The sequence below is a fragment of the Girardinichthys multiradiatus genome, chromosome 13 (genome assembly GCF_021462225.1).
Source record: "Girardinichthys multiradiatus isolate DD_20200921_A chromosome 13, DD_fGirMul_XY1, whole genome shotgun sequence".
NCBI classification, from domain to species: Eukaryota; Metazoa; Chordata; class Actinopteri; order Cyprinodontiformes; family Goodeidae; genus Girardinichthys; species Girardinichthys multiradiatus.
This window is the reverse complement of record NC_061806.1, coordinates 6,022,514-6,045,264: the sequence shown is the minus strand read 5'-3', so window position 1 is coordinate 6,045,264 and position 22,751 is coordinate 6,022,514. Positions and strand designations below refer to the sequence as shown.

The window sequence follows — 22,751 nt, the reverse complement described above, 5'->3', positions numbered from 1 at the left end:
TTTGTAATTTGGTTCTGATCATTCAAAATTAATTTGGACTCCAAGTTCATTAAATTAAACTGTGCTGAAATTGTCTGCAACTTTAATAGAAGCTATTTTTAAGTGTTTTGAAGATAAACTTACAGTGTGTCTTTTTTGTTTAGATTTAAAATTTTGTCCAAAATTAGTGGTGCTAAATGAATATATATTTCTAGGCTGAGCTAAGAACTTTGCATTCTAGGACCCTAACAATGTTTTTTTCAGCCTATCACAATGCCTTAGCCAGGGTTGCCAACTTTTGTGATGAGTATGGAGTGAGATTTTGATGAAATGTTATGGTGGGGTGGGTGGGGCATATCGTTATTTGATCACCAACAATTTAAACCTTAAATGATCTCAGCTAAAGATTTTGACATTGTATAATAGATATCAGCTCCTACAGTTCCAACATCCACAGCATCTTACTCTCAGCATCTTACTCTCACCTTTTCACCATGTGGGATAGATACAGCACTACCAAAGGTACAGTATGTGCTGCATAAGCATAGTGTGGTCTGGATTGAAGAGCAGAATATCATTGTCAAAGCAAGTCTAATGTCTCCGAGGTACATCTATGCATGGACAACCAGCTTCATCATCTGTGGTCACACTCATGCCCAACAGAGCCTATTTCATGCTCACAGCCTGAGGCAGAAGTTTAAAATTGCAGGACTATGAACATGTTCTATCCTGAAGAAATCAGGAAGATTAGCAAAACACTGTAAAAGTACAATTATACCTACACTGTTGTACATGTAAACTGTCTACCTTCTTCTTTCTGCTGCTCCCCCCAGAGGTTGCCAAGGCAGCTCCCTTGCCTCCATCTTACGCTATCCCTTTTCCTCATAAACTGTTACACCAGCCATCTCCATGTCCTCCTTTACTATGCCCATAAATCTTCTCTGGGTTATTTTTCTGCTCCTCCAGCTGCCCAAACCATCTTAACTCTTATCTTTTCTCTTCAACTTCATTTCCGAACTGCTCAACTTTAGCTGTTCCTCTACTCTGCTAATTTCTTATCCTCTCCTTTTCAGTCACTCCAAAAACAATCTCAACATCTTCAACTCTGCCAACTCCAGCTCAGCCTCCTGTCTTTTAGACAGAGCCACAGTCTCCAAACCATACATCATAGCAGGTCTCACTACCATCTTAGAAAATGTCCTTTTCAATCATGGAGCTCCTCACTCCTCATACTTGTCTCCCTCCACCCTGCCTGCACCCTCTTCTTCACCACCATTTACACTGTTTTAGATAGTTGATGCCAGGTATTTAAACACACTTTCCCTACTTCTGCCCCTTCCAGCATCACCTTTGCACCTGCTTCACATTTATTCAAACACGTGTTCTATCTTGCTTCTGCTGACCTTCATTTAACTTTTCTATAAGTTGCCCTCCACCTGCTCTGTACCTTTACCACAGATTACAATGTCATCTGCAAACATCATGGTCCATGGAGCCTCCTTTCTGACCTCATCTGTAAATCACCACTGCAAGCCAGAAAGTGGCTAAAGTAAAAACCAGCCAATAAAACCAGCCAAATATCAAGTGCACTTTAACCATTGTGTTCTGTTCTGCTCCTCACCACCAACAACCTGGACGAGGAAACTGTTGATGGTCTCCTGGGGTACGCGCCCCATGTAAGATTAAACAGTAAATACTGATTAGATAATATGCCCTAACCCTGACAATAACCCTAAACCTAACTATTACCAGTGCATGCCTACCCCCAACCTTAACCTAAACTCAATTCACATCTTAGTCCTAAACCTAACCGTTAGCAAAATAGGTTGTAAGGACCAGCAAAATGTCCTCACTTTGGTACAAATGGTCCTCAATTTGATGGTGAAATCGGGAAATTGGTTTTCACTGTGATGCCAAGACAGGAACACACACACACACACACACTCTTGTTTTGCTAAATGTAGTGAGGACCGTGTGTTGACTCTCATTGAGTTCCATTGATTTTCAGTCATTTTCAACCCTTTCTATGCCCTAACCCTGACAATAACCCTAAACCTAACCATTACCAGTGCATGCCTAACCCTAACCTTAACCTAAACTTAATTCACAACTTAGTCCTAAACCTAACCGTTAGCAAAATAGGTTGTGAGGACCAGCAAAATGTCCTCACTTTGGTACAAATGGTCCTAAATTTAATGGTGATATCGGAAAATTGGTTCTCACTGTAATGCCAAAACAGGAACACACACACACACACACACACACACACACACACACACACACACACACAGGACAAACTCAGATTAAACCTCATACTTCATGATATGAACTCAATAGAATTTGTCACTTGGAATGTATGTAGAATTGGAAATAATATTAAAAAGCACAAAATCATAGATCAACTAGAAAAACTTACTTCAGGAAACCCACAAATCCAAATCTGAGCTAAGAACACTTAAACCAGATATTCCTCATTTTTATTTAGTTCATTAATTATTTAATTAATAAAAGGATACAGCTTTACATACAAAGACAGCATATTTGATCCAGAAGAGATATTTTTGATTATTAACAGAAACAAAAAACAAAGGCTGGTGTATAGCTAATATATGCGGTCCAAATGTGATGAACCAAGCTTTTATCAGTCTCTTTTCTGCCCTTTTAATTCAGACTGACACAGCACTGATGGTGGGAGCAGATTTCAACCCCACTTTGAACACAAAGTTAGAAAGGCTCAGCAGATCATCTGCACTTGGCAACTGGCACTCAGTGAATACAATAAAGCAGAATATGTAAGATTTTGGTCTGTGTGACCCCTGGTGCTCAGGTCAACCATCAGATAAGGAATTTACTTTTTTTCTCCCCTGTCCACCACTCGTACTCCCATATAGACTTCTTTATAATCACCAACTCTGTTATGAACGAGCTATGTGAGGCACAAATTCATCCTATTTCCTTAAGCAACCATGCACCAGTAACTATGCTGGTGACGGAAAAAACATTAATACCACCTGCAAAACGTAGGAGGTTTAACACATCGTTACTTAAAGATGAAGATTTCCCCAGGTTCTTTGAGAGAAAGTGGACAGATTTTAAAAGAACAAATGAACAACCTAATATATCTTCTGGTGTCCTCTGGGAGGCAGCACAAGTTAAAAAGGCAAAAATAAAAAAGGTTTTTCATCATTGGACAGTAAAGGACTAAATCATTTAACGGACATATTTGATGGAAAATATTTTATACTCGTTAATGTTTTAGAAAAATCATATGGCACTGATAAAACAATCTTTGAATATCACCAACTAAAATCTAATATCCAGTCCAAATTTAACATTGAACAAATGAACATAGAATTTCCTCTAGTAATAACTAGCTTCTTTAGACGTCAATGACCGAAAATGCCAATCTTCAGCTGACAAAAGCCTTCATAGAACGCACTACACAGGATAAAGGATGTTTCAAATGGGTTTCTCACCAACACATGTCCAAACTGCATTGGAGATTTACCTGACAACTATCCACATGCTCGCTGACCCCACCTATGGCTTCTGCCTAAAAGTATGTAAAGACATATCAACATGCCTAGAGTAATACCGTTCTGCCAATCTGCCCTTCACTTTGCCTTCTTGGTGGCATCACAAAAAATAGATTTGGAAACAAATAGATGTCACATCCTTCTTAAGAACTAGAAGAATAAAAAACGAGTTTAAATAAAATGCATTTTAAAAATATGTTATTAGACTTTCTAAGAAGAGAATTTCTGCTTGAAAGAAAAACCAACAAACTCACTTTGAATTGGTTTGGTCTCCAATACATCACCTAGTGGCGTATGGGGAATGGGCTTTGCCATCTCGGCATCGGAGGGCCAGGGGGTATTGGGATAATGGTGCCGGGGCGGTGCTGTCTCTAGGTGGACTTTGCATTTGGGTGTTGCCCTTGGGTGGCGGTGAGACTGGCATGGAGCTGTTGGCGCGGGGGTTGCTGTGGTTGCCAGCATTGAAGCGAGGCCGGAACATGGGGCTGCTGTGCTCTCTTGTTTGGCCTGCTTCCCCTCCAGTGATGCGTATCAGGGTGGTTTGGGGCTCGCTGAGGCCCCCCATGTGTTTTGCTGCGTGTGCGCAGGGTTGGGGTTCGCCTCCACAGCTTCCTTGGCTTTGTGGGTGGTCTGGGAGCTGTAGTGGTTGGGGCTTGGTGGACTGGGGTGTGGGGCCATAGGTGTTCCAAAACAGGGTCTGGGAAGGTGGTTTAGGGATTTGGGACTGTCCGGGTGGACAGTAGCAGCCTGGAGGCTGGGAGCACCTGCCAGGGTCTGCGTGGTGCCTGTGGACCTGGCTGGACTGGCAGACCTCTGGGTACTAGACTGCTGGAAGGACACGCGAGGGCCAGTTGTGGGAGTGGCCCCCAGGGGGGATTCATGTTGTTGCCTTGGTTCCCCCCACCCCCAGGACCAGCCGGTTCTACCGGTTCAGCCCTTTGTTGTAATTAGGTGCTGTGGATTGCGGGCCTTCTACCGTTCTGGCCACACTTACAAATGTACACTTCAAGTGACGAACTCGTGCTTACACACCCACTCAACAAAAACGTACCTATTTCTACACATTAGCCCGCCCACACACACAGCAACACGCTATTACTCAAATGGATGAGATGTCATTTTTGTAGAGCAAAACTGCTCTGGCACATGTAGGCACCCATCTGCTCCATATGGTATGCATAAAACACAGCAACTGGACACATTTTAAATAAATAAATCACCAGCTGCAAGTTTGTAAATTATGGATGTCTTTGGACACAGACAGTAAATACTGCCAGATGCATGTCTTTTTATGCCACTGACCAACAAATAAAGAGCCCACACTGGTGACAAAACCTACCCATCAAAAGACATATAGTAAAAATGCCCATATTTAAAATGACCAATGACAGATAATCCAGTCTAAATAATGTCCCTGTGTTCCTGCATGGAGGGAGAAGAAAGGAGAAGCAGGAGACTTAAGCCAGCAGCATGAGTGTTGGCAACCCTGCCTAAGTTCCAATTGATATTTCAAATTATACATAACAGATGCCAAAGGTATAGTGATTTTAAAATTCAATATATTACCTGACTGAGAGTTTGGCACCACTTTTGAATTGGTTTTGTTCTGCTCTGGTTGCAGACACAACCCATCCAGAAGGCCACGCCTCCTCTGCTCACAGCCATTCAGGTGGGGATCAGCGCTACCCCAGTCACCAGCTGAACATCACTCAAAGTCCACTAGAAAGCAGAGAGCAGGAGTTCCAAACTGCTGCAAGGTGTTCTGGATCTCAAAAACCTGAGAGCACAAAGAAGAGTTAGATTTTGTTGGAAAAATGTATATAAGTTATCATTGTTTAGTTTAAATCATGTTTATGTTTGAACTTCTACTATAGTTGAGATGATTCCTATGACAGTTTTTTTGTGTGAAAAAGTGTTTGTGGAAGGTTAAGGAATCCGGTCTGGAGTGGATCACTATCTGGGCATGACAAGCTTCTACCATATATGGGAATGACTACACTTTTAGGTTGAAATCTCTGTAAGAATTGGCTGAACCGATTCCTGCTTTTTGCTTGTAGGAATGTGAGTTGTAAATAAAAGGCTAGTGCAAGGATTTTCCCTTTGTGAGAAGGAAGTCGCTGTTCTGGCAGAGGACTGTCTCACCCTTGCAAGTCAAACTTGTTTCACCTTATGTCTTATTTTACACTTGTCTGTGTTTATCAGCTTTCTAACTAACAGATTTCCAAACCACTGTTTGCACTTCTCAAAATTAGGTCTACTGCTCAACTACAAGAGTATACAGTTATTTGATGACAATGTTCTCCTTATGTTTATTAAAACATTGTCTAAATTTAGGATAAACTACGTAAATAGGTTTATACCTGTCATGTCTTCCTTGATTTCTACATTTGGATGGAAAACCATGTCTAGAGAACAGACAGAAACTATGCCTTTAACATCTTTTAAAAGGAAGTTTTAGTTTGCTGTCATATAAACACATTTTAAGTGAACCTTTTCTGGAAAGTCTTATAGACTATAATCAGAGAAAAAATTTGGTAATTGTTTAAATTTATGAAATACAAAAAACAGAACATAAATGGACTGAACCTATGTGTTGCTGTTCTGACTATACACAATTACCCAACTTGTTTTCATCCATCCTCACCCACAACATTCACACACTGATATAAAGCATTGATCGACAGGTAGGAATTCAATTTCTTGGCCCAGGATGTTTGAACATACCTTGGGAAGAAAGCTGCAACTGAACTTGCAGCTTTCTACCTACTGATCCACAGCCACCCCAACGTTCAAAACAACAAGCAACCCCCCCCCCCCCCCCCCCCCCCCCCCCAAAAAAAAACCATACATACAATGTCTGAACAAAACCATCTATGCACTATTGTGTCTGCTTTAGTACATCTATATATGTCAACAAAATGCCTAGAGGGGACTAAAAATTGTGTTAAAACCTGTCCTTCCAGCTCCGCACAAATTAGGCAGCCTGTTTCAGCACCTCCCACTCTTTCTTGAGTTTTCCTTTTCTTTCGGCATTATGGAGCTGACTGTTTTGTAGACAGCTTTTCTTTTGTCAGAGACCGTGTGAGCAGCCACACTTCTATTGTTTACTCCAGAGATCAGCTGTTAGCTCTAGATACCCCGCTGTGCCGCTGTGAGCTGAGAAGGAAGAGATGCGGGATGTTCAGCAGTGGTGGAGTTCAATTTGTGGTGGCAGCTGGAAGATGCAGATGTTTCTGTGGGCGTGGATTTTTAGGAGCCCTATACCCAAACTAGGAAAAAAAAAACTATACGTGTTTAACGTAAACAGCTACAAATCCCTGCAAAATACAATCTGAGTCCTTACATCTATTAAGGTCTTACGTAATACGTAACTAGAAAGATATTTTATTGTTGTAGCATCTTGTATTGCATTTTTTTTAAATAACTGCAAAACCACTAACATACAGCTTGTGAATTATGCAGAACATGTCCTGTGCTTGTTTTTCTGTTGTTTCAGAGCCTGAGAATCATCAGAGAAAGGTCCAAATAGATTTAGATAGGTGCCACATAACAAACAGATCCAAAAGCACTGATGAATCACTGAAAGCCAAATTAAATAACAGAAAATGTTTAATGGACTACAAGCCTGTTGCTCTGATGTCTGTGGTCAAGAAATCCTTTGAGCAACTGGTGTTAAAGGACCTGAAGGACATCACAGCCCCCGTGCTGGGTCTATCCTGCATGTGGGACATACACCAGGATCCTGTTTGTAGACTTCAGCTCAGCCTTCAACACCATCAACCCAGACATCCTCCACTAGAAGCTCACAGTCAAGTCCTCCACCTGTCAGTGGATCATGAGCTTCCTGACAGACCGGCAGCAGCAGGTGAGGCTGGGGAGCATCTTCTCCTGTTCAAGATCCACCAACACTGGTGCTCCCCACGTCTGTTTTCTTTCCCCACTCCTTTTCTCCCTCTACACAAACTACTTCATTTCAGCAGACCCGTCTGTGAAACCCCTGAAGTTTGCAGATAGCTCAAATAACTGACAACTGTTGACGCTTTGGGAGACAAACCCAGATCAAACAGAGTCTGCAGATCATGTGGTATATCTTAGTCTAAAAAGTCTATTTGGGAGGGCTGAGGTTAATGTCGATAAGAATTGTTTTATCGCAAGTGTTTCAGCCCCATGATAAGAAATTTAAACATACAGGATGACGGAGAAAAATAATAAAGCCAGTTGCTTTTCTTAATCCTGTGATGGCACGTTTCTTGGAGGCCGGAATGATGGTGGAGCGTTTAAAGCAGGAGGCAACTTCAACACAGCTCCAGAGACTTGTTGAAGATATGAATGAAGATAGGGGTATGTTAACCTGCATGTGCTTTCAGGCAGAGAGGGAAGATGCCATCAGGTCCTGGAGTTTTCTACCCAGTCAGATGCTAAAGGACCCTATTAACATCTTCTACATACAGCCATAAAGTATGGTACACATGATGAACTTCACTGGGCAAACAAAAAAGTCTCTGGGGGATGTGGTACAAATCCAACAAGAAACTTTCTGTTTTAGATTAAGAAACCAAAAATGTTTCTCCACATATTGCATCTTAACCAACTCCAACAGATTTTGACAAATCAAGTTTAAACTAGACTTATTAGAACTTAATATACTTGAAACAAGAAATGTAACTATATAGAAATCTTGTATGACTTTCATGTACCAATTGAGTCCCTTCATGGTGTAGCGGGGTAAGTCCATGTCTTTGATACAGTCAACCCAGGTTCCATTCCTGGTTGCATCAGGAAGGGCATCCAGAGTAAAAACCGCCAAGTATGTGCACATGTTGTACACACATGCTCTGATGACCCCTAAATAAGGGAGCGGCTGAAAAGACTCCGCCTCCAATCCATCAGTGTTATAAACATCACATTTTTATAAACATCCAAAAATAATTACTTACTGGTTAATGTACAAGAAGTACAGCCTGCAGCATTCATCAACTATGACTGGTATCTGAACTTTGGGGCCGATGTGATACACATTCTCAATATACTGCCAAGTATCCGATACATTAAAGATAGATGAGCAGCAAACAGTGATTTGGTCCAGTTCGATTTACCACTCAATTATTCACTCCAACTAAACTGTTTTGAGTCAGTGGAATATGATTGGATAAAATGTGATGTGGCAGGTTAGGATGAAGCAAGGGGTTGACACTTTGTGTCTGAATCAGAATAACTTTATACAGTAATATTGTTTCTATTCTTCCCATAACAAGGCCTTGCATTGTAATTCCAGGATAATGAGCATCAGTGAACAATATGCAACAGACATTCTTTTCAGCCTTTTAGTAACTCAGCAGTAAGCAGAACATTATATATTCAAGATTATGAACGGTAAAAAAAAAGTTAACATTTATAAGGAGGGCTCTTTATAACTGCTTATAAGTGGGAGCATGCAAACCCAAACAAATCCCTTTGTTAAAATAATCATCCTAGCAGTGAAACACTGTAGCCTAACTGGAGTGCAAGTTTAAAAAAAGACTATATACACGTTTAGGCTTTGGCTGCACTAAAATGACCTTAAACATTTTTCTTTTGCTGACAGAAAACTAAATGGAATGATGCCTCTGTTTTTTTATTATTACACAATATTCCATTTGCTCTTTCACAGGGAGTATCATAATAGTATACGTATAGTTTCATCTGTGGTAAACTGGATGTAAATATTCATATTAATTTTTCTGATGCTGCATTTTAAGTTGACAAGATGACCAAGTAGTATGCATCTATGGTTAAGCCCAAAATAATTCATACACTGTGGCGGATTTAGACAAAAAACTATTTTTATTCGACCAATAATTTTCTTTATGAAATAAAATGGAACAGGCATCTCCCAAAAAAAAAGTATGTAAGAGCAGTAAATTATTTCTGCTTTATTTACATTTTATTTGAAAAATGGCATATCAGATATATATATACCTTTTTCAATAAAAAATGGAAAATTACTTATATTAAGATGGAAGCAATAAAACCCTTCGTGGAATTGCTGACTAGCTTTCTGGTATTATGACCATTTATTCTTGGCGATTAGCCACTCCAAAAAACATTATTTCCAGTCAGAAGAAACATGTTGGTAAAACTAAAAGATTTCCTTTAAACTTAATTCCGCCAGAGGTTTGAATATTTGAATATTTTTTATCTTAATTTATTCTCAGTAAATTCCAGCGTCACAATTCGAGACAGACTGTTTCATATTTAGTTTTGGAGCCTCAAATAGAAAACACGTCTAATCAAACAACAACGAGAATTCTAGATGTTTCACAAGAACTGAAAATGAATTATAAAAATGAATGCACCGTTGTCTGTTAACCTTGCAGTCCTAATGCGGTGTAATAAAGAAAATCAGCACTTTGGTCACAGAGATATATGAGTTTAACACACCTTTACATGATCACTGTGGGGTGTCTACAGAATCACTGCGGAATCAGGTTAAGTAGGAAGCTGCTGTGGTTTCAGTAGTTATGGATATCTGGTTGATTATTTTGGGTTCTATAGAAACATAATAAGCATGCTGCTATGCAGAGAAGCCAACTAGGGACAGTCAATGACGGACGGTGGTAGCTAGCTTCGTGCTAAGCTAAGGAACCAGCTAAGTGTCCCGCAAGTCCGACTTACTGACCTCCTGCTCGGTTCCCTTCCACCAACGGAAAGCTGCTCACATTCGTCTCAACGGCTTGTTCTTAACCACAGGAATACAGCAGCAGCAGCGGGAAGGGTGAGACCGCTAAAAGCTGGCAAGTCCAATCCAGGTAAGTTTAACGAATCTCACTCCCCCTCAGTGTGTCCTTGCACAACGTAACGTAGCGACGATCCTACTTCTTCTTCTTCAGTTTTACTGGTTGTCGGCAAACAACTTTTGGTGTTCATTACCGCCACCTTCTGAATTGAAGTGTGAACTAGAGTAGACGCCCTCTATCAGAATCAGAATTAGCTTTATTGCGAAGTTTGTGCACACAAACTAGGACTTTAACTCCGGTACACTTTGCTCTCAGTGAAGATTTTTTTCAATATAAATTGAAATAAAAAATCTAAAATATCTTTAAAACGTACATACATACACAAGTGACTTTACAGAGAAGATAATGTGAGATCAGTCCAAGTATGCATGGTGTTGGTCTGGAACTCTGACTGTCAAATGTCAGATAAACAGCCTGGGGGAAGAAACTCTCTCTGTGGTGGCTGGTTATAGTAGACAGCTCTCTGTAGCGCCACCTGAAGGTAAAAGCCTGAACAGTTTGTGTGCAGGGTGTGTGGGATCTGCAGAGATTTTAGTTGCCCTTTTCCTGACCCCTAGACCTGTATAAGTCCTGGACAGAGAGAAGGTCAGCCCTGATGATTCTCTCTGCAGAACTGAGTTTGTTGCAGTCTGGATCAGTCCAATAACAATGGTGTTTTCTGCAAATTTCAGGAGTTTGGGGCCTGTAATGTCCTTCAGATGCTTCAACACCAATCGCTCAAAGGATTTCATGACCATAGACGTCAGGGTGACAGGCCTGTTGTCATTTAATCCTGTGTTGGTGGGTTTCTTGGATAATGAAATATGGTGGCCGACAGGTGCAAATGCACAGCGAACGGTTAAATGAGCTGCAAACATAAAACGCGCTGCAAACACATAAATGATGCAAACAGAAACATGAGAAACTGCAAGTTACAAAACAAATGCAAAAAAAAACCCAAATGTTAAGAAAAGCTACAAACTAGCTCCTCAAAATGCTCCACTAAGGGGAAACAACCACCAAGTCCAAAGGGACCAGATCCTTAGTAAACATTAACTGGATGCCCATAGGAAACTTGGACAGCAGATAGACAAGGTTTATTTCTTGTCTTTTTAAACACTTAACCTTTTACAATGTTATAGAACAGCAGCATATTTATGTCCTTAGTATTACCATTCAAGAGACTTTGATTTCTAATAGTTTGCTTTTCTCTATTATCTGTAATAATAATGCTAGTCACTGTAGCAATCTTAATTGAAGCCCATGTGTTGAGACTGAATTTAACTTTTGTTGCTTTGCTATTGTCAACATAAGGTGAGATCTTTCCATGTAAGCCATGCAACATTTATTGAATACTCACAGTTGATTCAATATAACGTAAAATAAGTATATTTTCACATTCTGGGACAAAAAGACTGGAGAGGTCTGTATTTAATTATATATTAACTGTCTTATCTTTTGCAGAAGTATAAACTACAAGTGTAACCAAAGAAATGATGTATGATGATTTTCTATTTTCTACAAGTATTAAATGAAATGAGTGGTGTTTGATTATCAATTTAAAACACATATAAATAGTATTATGATGGAAATATGATTGTGAACTAATGATTAAAATATAAAATTAAGGTTTAGAGATTCTTAATCAGCTATATATGATTATATAGCTGATTAAGAATCATGCATGTGATCATACATCACAATTGATATGTTAATCAATTGTGATGTATGAATAAAAAGAATGAAACGATGATAACTGTGACTAAAGTAAAACTAAAAAGCTGAGAGTAGAGTGTGTAATACAGTGTAAAGTTTAAGGTGTAGCAGATGGGAGTGAGAACTGTATGCTGACTAGGAGTGACGAGAGCCGGCTGCGTGATGACTACGAGTATCTTGAAGGCTGAAAAACAGCACAGAAAAGTTACCGTGACCACATGACTAAGTATTGGGCAATAGCGTATTTTGTAATAATGGAGAAGCCTAACAAGGGCTGGTTAGTGAGACCATGTGCACTATAAAAGCGATGCCAAAAAAGTGAACTGCAGTTGTTTCCTTGCAGAAGACCAGTGAACAAGATCGGACGAAGAAAGACGCTTCAGACGAATTAGAAGACAAGAGACACAACTCAGCTGATTGACTGCATTGAAAAGAGGATCAACCTGTGTGCCCTGAAAAGACTGTGGCTCCAAATTTAGAATCTGAATTTATCTAGTGCCGTTTTACCCAGACAACAGAAGTGAACTTGGTTGGTTAACAACTGATTGCTCTAAGTTTCAGGCTTCTGGAAATCCTGAACCAACCTCACTTATACCTCCGGGGTTTCCTTCAACTCTTCAGCCTCTGGAAGCTACTTCTGAGACATATGACAACAAAGTTCCTGTTTGAACATCTAAATCTGGAGCATCAGTGCCTGTTCACTTAGAGGAAGAAAACTGAAGATTCAAGTTGCCCTCCACTCAAGAAAATCCACTCATTGTCTCCCAAAGAAACATCCCCATCGGGTGCATGGATGAGTCTCCATCTTCAAAGCCTCTACTCCAAACTCACTGGTTTCAGCATCAGGGAAAGACAGATTGAGTTGATTGCTTTATTTCTATTATTCAGTTATTATATGTTGCTGAATTTAAGCTGTTACTTGATCCCTGCAAGAGCGTTACTAATTAAAGAAAGTATACTGAATTCCAGATAAATTGTGGACAGTCAATTATTTCAGTCACCTTATTTTTGTTTTTTTATTGGTGGTAAAAAGTGTTGCTGCCTGGTTCTAAAAGATTTTTGTAGGTTTTTATAGGTTGGATTAAGCCAAACTTGTTAAAACAGTCCCCTGGGGGCTCATGCCGAGTCACTAAAATCATCTAACCCATATACCGAGTGCAAGTTGTGAAATTAGGGAATGAGCATTCGTTCACAGAAGTGACTGTCGAGGGTTGGATGACCACTGTGGGCTACTCGGTTGTCCAAACCACCAGTTGAAGAAGGGTAAGACTTCTAGATGTAGGCTGTTAGAGGTTAGGCGTGTCATTTACCGACACCAGCTTACACAGATCTTTCAGTAAACGAGCTTAGTAAGACCTTTCAGGTTTAGGGAACTCCGGACCCGTTGGATGGAGAGCTGGATTGAGCAATCCCCTCAGAAATAGGGAAGTAGGAGGGAGAGGTTAGCTCATCGGACAACGAAACTATTTGCAGCATTTTTCCTTTTCCTTTTCCATTTTTTTTTTTTGTAATATGCAGTTGTTTTTTGTGTTTGCATTATCAATGTGTTTGCAGCGCGTTTTGCACTTAACCGTTTGCTGCACGTTGGCACCCTGTCGGCCACCGGACTGCGATTATGGTGGAACATTTGAAGCAGTGGGGAACCTCACACTACTCCAGGGACTTGTTGAAGATCTCAGATCTATATCTGAATAGTAAATTATGATTTAAAAGGAACTAAAAAACGCTCTGACTAAATTATGATTAGACTTTAAACAAAGTAACTCAATTAAATTAAACTGTATTTGTTGATCCATAAATTTATTTTGAAGAATGCCTATTGCTGTGTCTATATCATATACAAAATAAAATTGCATGCTCAACTATCTCTTGTTGGCCACACTCACAAAGGGCTATAGGGTGCTTTCCTAATCTTAGACCACTTTTCAGGCCTGTGTGGCCAAATTTAACCTTTGAAATACTATCCTCTTCTGTTTTTGTCCTTGACGTTTCCCTCGTTTTACCCCGTTTTTTGGGTAGAATAAACAAATCTCCCTTTCCACTCTTTATGCTACTCTTCCTGCCATTTCTTTTTCACCTTTTCCTTCACAATAGATTTATTATTCCGACTTGCTGTAAAAGACAGGCAGAGTGATCTGTCTTCCTTATAGCTTCTCCTACCTATCTACAAGCTCATTGCCTCCAACTCACAACTCATATAGGACCCATATAGTTTTACTGAAACTCCTGGGGCCTTATGTAAAAAAAGTCAGCAGCTTTCATACTAAATGTTGGCGGTAGGGAAAAATTCAAAAACTTACCGTGCACAGACATGTCACCGCACATGTAGCCTTCATACATCCTAACTTGCAGTGAATTCAGCGCAGCTGCATGTGGCGCTTGAACCGCCCAGTCTATGCCCATAAATATATATGCAAAGTAGTATAAATAGCAGGAAGGCACCCACCACGTGTCCAGATAGTCATGTTAATGGTCCTGATGCAGTCAAAGAACTGAACCGATTCCTTTCAGTTGAAAAACACTAAGAAAGACTTTTCTACACACCATGAGGGACATTTGTAGCGAGTGACAGCAAACTAGCAACAACTCAATACAGATTATAAACTATTTACTAAAGTTCTTGCAGCTAGATTAAAAGTAGGTATACCAGAATTAGTTCAACTCAATCTGGTTTTCTAAAAGGTAGATCAATCCATAATAATATTTGTCTGGTTCTGGATCTAATTGAATATGCCCATTTGATTGACGATGATGATTTTATCTTTGTTTTTGGATTTCCAGAAAGCCTTTGATTCGGTGGAACACGTTTTTATTCTTGAAACATTTAAACACTTTGGCTTTGGTGGAAAAATTTATGGATATAATCAAAATGCTGTATACAGACATAAATAGTTGTGTTTCCTTAAGTGGAGGGACATGCCCAAGATTTACTATAAAAAGAGGGATTAGGCAAGAATGTAGTGTGTCACCTCTCCTGTTCATCACAGTTACAGAAATCTTAGCTATCTTCATAAGAAGCTCCAATCTTCGGGGCTTACAAATTAGAAATCAGAATGTTATCATAAGTCAGCTAGCAGATGACACCACCTTGTTTTAAAAAAATAAAAATCAAATCCCACTGGCCATCCAAACAGTGAATGCATTTTCCAAAGCTTCAGGCTTAAATCTAAATAGAAAAAAATGTGAATTAATGAGCCTCCATGAATGCTCTCGATCATCATTATACAATATAAGGGTCAAACTGGAGGTTAAATACTTGGGAATTTGGGTAACAAAAACTGAAAGTTGTTGTGTCAAACTAAACATTGAACATAACCTAAACAAATATAAAGTGATACTTAACAACTGGTTCCAGAGAGACCTAACTCTTTTTGGTAGAGCCCTACTTACCAAAATGGAGACTTTATCAAGATTTATTTACCCAGCATACTCATTATCTATACCCCCAAAAATTATCAAGGAAATTATAAACTAAACTTTAACTTCATCTGGAGAAACAAACATCACTATATCAAAAAAGGAAATGTAGTTAAAAGTTATGAAGATGGTGGAATTAAAGCAATAGATTTTGAAATAATGAATGGTGTTTTAAAACTAAAATGGATACAATCTTTTCTTAGAAGTAGTCATGAGATCTGGTTTGCTGTCCCCTCTCTGGTGTTTAGTAAAATTGGTGGTATTGAGTTCTTGTCGAGATGTGACTTCGAGATTTATAAGTTACCTGTAAAATTATCTGCGTTTCACCAGCAGGTGCTGTTAAATTGGAAATTGGCATATAAACACAACTTTAGTCCTCGTTCAATTCAATTCAATTCAAAAATACTTTATTAATCCCAAAGGGAAATTAAATGTTGTTCTAGCTCATATTATGAAGGTTTCCTCAAAGAGCCGTTGTAGATGCTGATGGCGGTGGGCAGGAAGGATCTCCTGTAGCCCACAGCCATCAGCATCTACAACGGCTCTTTGAGGAAATAATGTTCCTTTATGGAATAACAGAGTTTTTCTGGACAGAAAAAAGTCAGTATTCATGGAAAACTGGATGGAGAAGGGAATTTGGTCAATTAGTCATTTATTAGATGATAATGCCAATACATATGCATATGAAGATTTTACCAGTGAGTATAATCTAATATGTACAAAATGTGACTATGAAAAAATAATAAAAATAATACCAAATGCATTTGTTCAGCTAATTAAGAACAATTATGATACAAAACTAATGATTAAAGTACAGAGGATCAAAATAGATGGTTTAGATTTATTAGACAAAAAAATGTAATAATAAATTTCTAAGACAATATTTAGCCAAACAAATCTACCCTGGACTGGTAAGAAGGACATTTATGGACAATTATGAAAAGAAAGATCAAATAATTTTAATGTCAAAGTTTTTAAAATTTGTGCTACCACCAAGATATAAAGAAATAAATTTCAAAACTCTACATGATATTTACCCCTCAAATGAGTTTATAAGACATAGATTTAAAATAGAATGTGATAACTGCTATATATGTAATGAAGTCAAAACAACAGAACATCTTTTCTTTTTCTGTCAACCTATCACAAGATTATGGGAATCTGCACAACCTCCTGACCAGTAAATTCATAAACATAGTCCCCTTCTCGTCACAAACTGCTTTATATGGATTTATATCTGAAAAAAAAGAGTTGAGTATCTTATTAATAACATTATTATTATTTTAAAATTTTATATACATAAATGCAGATTTGGAAAATCAAAGCCGTTATGGTCGGTATTTAAACAGGAACTCCATCTTCTGAATCTTTCCTTGGACAAAATTCAAAAACCAAAAGCGAAAAGTTTGTCATATCACCTCTCTAATTTAACTCAGCCCTCTCTTGACACAAATTAAATAATAATGCCTTTCTTTTTATTTAGGATTTTTGGAATTGTAATTTTAATTTGTATCTTTCTGCTTTTTGTTTTTTTTCTCTTTATTTTAATTTTGATGTTATCGAAGCATGTATATGAAGACCTCCTTAATTTGTATGTATTTATTTTTTTTAAGTGTAATACATAATCTAAACATCTTTCTACATGGTAACTTAAAAAAAAAGAAAAATATAGAAAATGTATTAGGAGGTATGATGGTTTCTATGTTAATCTTGAATATGTTGTATCAGTTGAGTTTGTTATTGTTATAAATAAAGAAAAAGAAAAGCCACTCAAGGCGGAAATACGTCATGTTGACGCGGGGTGCACATGCGCACTCAGGTCAGTTTGCCTCATTCAGAATAACTTGGTCCTGTCAAGCATTTACATGCATGCCAATCAGATTATCAATCGGCATAAACCACCCCTCTCAATCGGATTTCAATTTCATTCCGATCCTGCCGAATCCGATCAGAATATTCCGACTGAAATGTTTACGTGTCACATTTTTAGTCCGATCAGCCGTTTTATCGTATTACGATTACTTATGTCCATGTAAACAGCAAACCTGGCTGAAAATAAAACATTTGTCGGCTCAAACCCGTTTAGTTCTACAATGTCTGCATGAAATCCAAACAGCGCTGTCTCTCCTGCATTGAACTCAATCATAGCTCAATCGTGATAATTATAATGATGTATAATGACCATTGATTGAAAAAGGCAGGTGGTGTTTCCACGTGGCCGGACAGAGAGAAGGGACTGTTTGGTGGGACGCCTTGATTAAGTAATTTCATCCTAGCACCGTTTTTAATAAACTGAGTTTGAAGTTAAACTTTTCAACCTTTCTTTTTTTCTTCCAAAAAAGAATACAACACTCCATGATTCTAAGCTTTGTTAAGCAAAAAACAGAAGCAGTTGTTGAATTCTGTTTGCCCCCTTTTGACTGGTTTTGATCTCCAGTAGGCTACTGGCAGTAGCCTGACCTGTTTTGGTGGTCTTGCATATGTTTCATACAATTTCAGTAATGGCGACTGTGGCTCAACGAGAAGAGTGGTCGCTTTCCGAGGGTTGTGGGTTCGATTCCAGCTTCCTCCTGCCACATGTTGATGTGCCCCTGGGCAAGGAACTTAACCTCAGATTGCCTACCGATGTGGCCATCGGTGTATTAATGAGTGCGTCTGGATGTGGCTCTAGTGTAAAGCGCTTTGAGTGGTCAGTATGATTGGAAACGCGCTATATAGGTTCAGTACATTTAATGTGCATTAGTTTTATAGTTGGGTTTAATTTGAAGATAAAGTGAACAGTAAATGGTTCGGTTTTGTTTGAAATGTTTCAATATTTCTGGCTTATAATTACTTGTTAAATGCAAGTCAATAAAAACCTCAGAGGCAACAAATATGAGCACAAAATCAACAATATGTGTTCTTGATAGAAATATTTTTCTAGGTTAGTTTTGACTGTTGGGTGTTCCTTTATTTTATGTAGGACAGCCATTTAAAAACACCAGTTTGTTTGAGAGTAAATGTCATGACTTCAAAAACCATCTAGTATAATTACAGGTCATTCTTTACTGGTAAAGTTTGTTCAGATTCAGTGTTGATCTAAAGATTACAGTACTTTAACAGCTGAATTAAAAACTGAAATGAGTTACCCTGTCGCTATTTTGAACAACTTTAAATAGGCGGGTTTCAGTCACGTGATGTTGATGACGCGCGAAGAGTGCGCGATTTCAGGAAGTAAAATGTCCAATGTAAAAAATTTATATTATAACTAAAACAAAACAACAAGCAAAGTCAGCCCTTTTTGGTATTAAATGGTTATTTATATTATTATTATTATATTATAGTATTTATTTTGTTAGACATCAGCAGCGCAATGCATTTCGGATTTTTCGATGCAGCGGTGCAGCTTTGTTTTGGTTAAACATTCTAAAAAAAAAACGATACAATTCAAATGGTTGTTGTGTCATTAACTGCCACAATGGGTCTCATGACCTGAGAGGAAGAAGCATGCCAAATGGAGTGCGTTTTTTTCCGTTTTCCAGCGTGGAGGCAACGCAACGGAGCACCGCGCCAGAGCTATACACTTTGCTGCGGGGTAACATACCACTGAGCATGGTGCTGCCACCTCGCGGTGGTACTGGGCAAAATTATGACAATGTGCTGTTCTCCAACCAATATGTGGCCCAGCATTGTTTTGAAAATGTCAAACCTAACAGCTTTGTAACCCCTGGTGAAACTTGTGCTAAGTAGGAAGCAGTGTACCTAGGTTGCCTTATGTGAATAAATGGACAACTTAAAGATTATTTTGCATCTTTATTAAACTGTAAATGTTACAAATAAATGAAGTAGTAATAGGAATTGCACATCAAACATAAATGGGAACAAATTGCTTAACCCCTAGTTTGAAAAGAACAAAAAAAAACATTAAGAAATATAGAAAACCTTGACAGTTTCAATGTAGTGGAATAACAGCATGTCCAGAGACACAGTAGATCAGCAATAAATAAAAAATACTCAGAGGCATAAGGTGCACAAGTGAAAATGTGACCCTGTAACTTCAAAAGTAAAACTTCAAAACAAAAATCAAACAGTAACAACAGCATTACTGTGTAAAACTTTGGCAGTCTGAGGTAAACGTACCAAAAAGTGGCACTGCAACAAAGTCTTAACCTCAAAAGAAAGCTCACAATGTATAGATTCTAGCAGCTACAACAGAATTACTCAGCCAAGTTATCAGGGGCATAACGTGCACTGGTAAAAATGTGGCATTGTACTAAGATGTCACTTCCATTAAAATGTCAGCTTTATATATATATATATATATATATATATATACAGGAGTTGGACAATGAAACTGAAACACCTGTCATTTTAGTGTGGGAGGTTCCATGGCTAAATTGGACCAGCCTGGTAGCCAGTCTTCATTGATTGCACATTGCACCAGTAAGAGCAGAGTGTGAAGGTTCAATTAGCAGGGTAAGAGCACAGTTTTGCTCAAAATATTGAAATGCACACAACGTTATGGGTGACATACCAGAGTTCAAAAGAGGACAAATTGTTGGTGCACGTCTTGCTGGTGCATCTGCGACCAAGACAGCAAGTCTTTGTGATGTATCAAGAGCCACGGTATCCAGGGTAATGTCAGCATACCACCAAGAAGGACGAACCACATCCAACAGGATTAACTGAGGACGCAAGAGGAAGCTGTCTGAAAGGGATGTTCGGGTGCTAACCCGCATTGTATCCAAAAAACATAAAACCACGGCTGCCCGGATCACGGCAGAATTAAATGTGCACCTCAACGCTCCTGTTTCCACCATAACTGTCCGTCGGGAGCTCCACAAGGTCAATATACACGGCCGGGCTGCTATAGCCAAACCTTTGGTCACTCATGCCAATGCCAAACGTCGGTTTCAATGGTGCAAGGAGCGCAAATCTTGGGGTGTGGACAATGTGAAACATGTATTGTTCTCTGATGAGTCCACCTTTACGGTTTTCCCCACATCCGGGAGAGTTACGGTGTGGAGAAGCCCCAAAGAAGCGTACCACCCAGACTGTTGCATGCCCAGAGTGAAGCATGGGGGTGGATCAGTGATGGTTTGGGCTGCCATATCATGGCATTCCCTTGGCCCAATACTTGTGCTAGATGGGCGCGTCACTGCCAAGGACTACCGAACCATTCTTGAGGACCATGTGCATCCAATGGTTCAAACATTGTATCCTGAAGGTGGTGCCGTGTATCAGGATGACAATGCACCAATACACACAGCAAGACTGGTGAAAGATTGGTTTGATGAACATGAAAGTGAAGTTGAACATCTCCCATGGCCTGCACAGTCACCAGATCTAAATATTATTGAGCCACTTTGGGGTGTTTTGTATGGAAGCAAATCGTTACCATATTTCAAATGAAAAAGCATTTCAGAAATGCTTTTTCATTTTAAGAATGTGGCTGCATTGTTTGACTCATAAATAAAATTAGTAATCAATCATCCTATTTGCATTTTCATTTTCTTCTTCAAGACTGCTCCTTATTTCACTTAATTAAAATGAAAAAGAAAAAGACATTTGAGATTTATTTTTCAAAATATGCCCCAGCAAATAGATACCAAAATTCAATTTGAAATGTAAAATTTGAAAATGAAAAAGCATTTCCAGAAATGCTTTTTGAAATATGGTAACGATTTGCTTCCATAAAAGGCCGGTGGGTGTCTTCCCTTCGCAACATGGTGCCCACGTTGACGCGTCGCTACAATTCTGAGGTCACGTGTTTCCGCCCGAGTGTGCGTTTGGCGACCAGTTATTGCATCATTGCGTTAGTAGGCCGCAATACACGTGAGACTAGCATAGCCTTCTTAATGTAAATTAAAGCAACGTCATTTTCTGAGAAACTCGCAGTTAAATTATCAAAATGCCTAAAAAAGCGAAAGAAGAAACGGAATGGGTGGACACTGATGTTGCTTCAGGGCCAGGTGAGAAAACTGACAAGTTGGGTAAATAGCTTGTAGCTAGCAAGATGTGAGTCAAAGAAAACTCAATTGATTTCATTTTGTAATTAATGGCAGTATGCGTCTTTCATTAATATCAGCATAATGTCGTGTGGAGTGTCTCCGTTTTAACCTCTTTATATACTTGATCTGTTGGGTTAAATTCAGTTTAACTTATTTCAGATAATTTGTTTTGACTTAAAATTCTTCTGCAATATGTGCTAATATGCCTGTCTGCAAATAAGACTGAGAACTACTTTTTTACTTATTCTCCAACAGATGGATGCATTTTATGTATCGCATAGTGATTATGTCACGGGTTATGCTTTATGTGTTGATGAGTAAATCATAAAGCAAGTTCAGATGACGTGGGCTCAGGGAGAGCAGGTATTTAGACATTGTTGATCATTGTACTAACTTGGGATTTACGGTATCAGATAAAAAATCCGTTGATCTGATAACACGAGGCAAGAAACTGGCGTTGCTATCATACATTAATCGCAGAAATAATGGAAAAATGCAGCAGTAGTGGTGAGGATGAGAAAGAAACATTTTTTCTTATGATTTTAATTTATTTCAAACAAGTGGTGACCTAAAATTCTTATTTTTATGTTTGTTTTTATATTTATTATTTTTGTTTCTATGAGAACTAAAGACATTCTGTAAATACCTTGAAGGTTTTCTACTGAATTAAAATGTACAGGTCCTTCTCAAAATATTAGCATATTGTGATAAAGTTCATTATTTTCCCTAATGTAATGATGAAAATTTAACATTCATATATTTTAGATTCATTGCACACTAACTGAAATATTTCAGGTCTTTTATTGTCTTAATATGGATGATTTTGGCATACAGCTCATGAAAACCCAAAATTCCTATCTCACAAAATTAGCATATCATTAAAAGGGTCTCTAAACGAGCTATGAACCTAATCAACTGAATCAACGAGTTAACTCTAAACACCTGTAAAAGATTCCTGAGGCCTTTAAAACTCCCAGCCTGGTTCATCACTCAAAACCCCAATCATGGGTAAGACTGCCGACCTGACTGCTGTCCAGAAGGCCACTATTGACACCCTCAAGCAAGAGGGTAAGACACAGAAAGAAATTTCTGAACAAATTGGCTGTTCCCAGAGTGCTGTATCAAGGCACCTCAGTGGGAAGTCTGTGGGAAGGAAAAAGTGTGGCAGAAAACGCTGCACAACGAGAAGAGGTGACCGGACCCTGAGGAAGATTGTGGAGAAGGGCCGATTCCAGACCTTGGGGGACCTGCGGAAGCAGTGGACTGAGTCTGGAGTAGAAACATCCAGAGCCACCGTGCACAGGCGTGTGCAGGAAATGGGCTACAGGTGCCGCATTCCCCAGGTCAAGCCACTTTTG

The 22,751-nt window shown here is 38.9% G+C and overlaps 2 protein-coding genes across 5 annotated transcripts in view; one reads left to right on the top strand and one right to left on the bottom strand.

Annotated features, from left to right (window-relative positions):
* The window catches only part of c13h6orf136 (chromosome 13 C6orf136 homolog), a 30,698-nt gene extending 16,357 nt beyond the window's left edge, over positions 1–14,341 (bottom strand). Inside the window, exons 1-2 of one of the 4 annotated variants that reach the window (XM_047383720.1) lie at positions 14,287–14,341; positions 5,082–5,292 (exon numbers count right to left, since the gene is read on the bottom strand). In XM_047383720.1, the coding sequence (XP_047239676.1) occupies positions 5,082–5,180 (99 nt within the window). In that variant the 5' untranslated portion in view covers positions 5,181–5,292; positions 14,287–14,341. Of the gene's footprint in view, positions 1–5,081; positions 5,293–9,935; positions 10,099–10,173; positions 10,388–14,286 lie in introns of those variants that run through there. The other 3 variants (XM_047383721.1, XM_047383717.1, XM_047383718.1) reach the window with 3 other exon arrangements.
* A 6,774-nt stretch (positions 14,342–21,115) lies between these two features.
* Positions 21,116–22,751, top strand: part of abcf1 (ATP-binding cassette, sub-family F (GCN20), member 1) — a 30,281-nt gene continuing 28,645 nt past the window's right edge. The window contains exon 1 of the mRNA XM_047383837.1: positions 21,116–21,354. Within this exon, the coding sequence (XP_047239793.1) occupies positions 21,294–21,354 (61 nt within the window). The 5' untranslated portion in view covers positions 21,116–21,293. The remainder of the gene's footprint in view (positions 21,355–22,751) is intronic.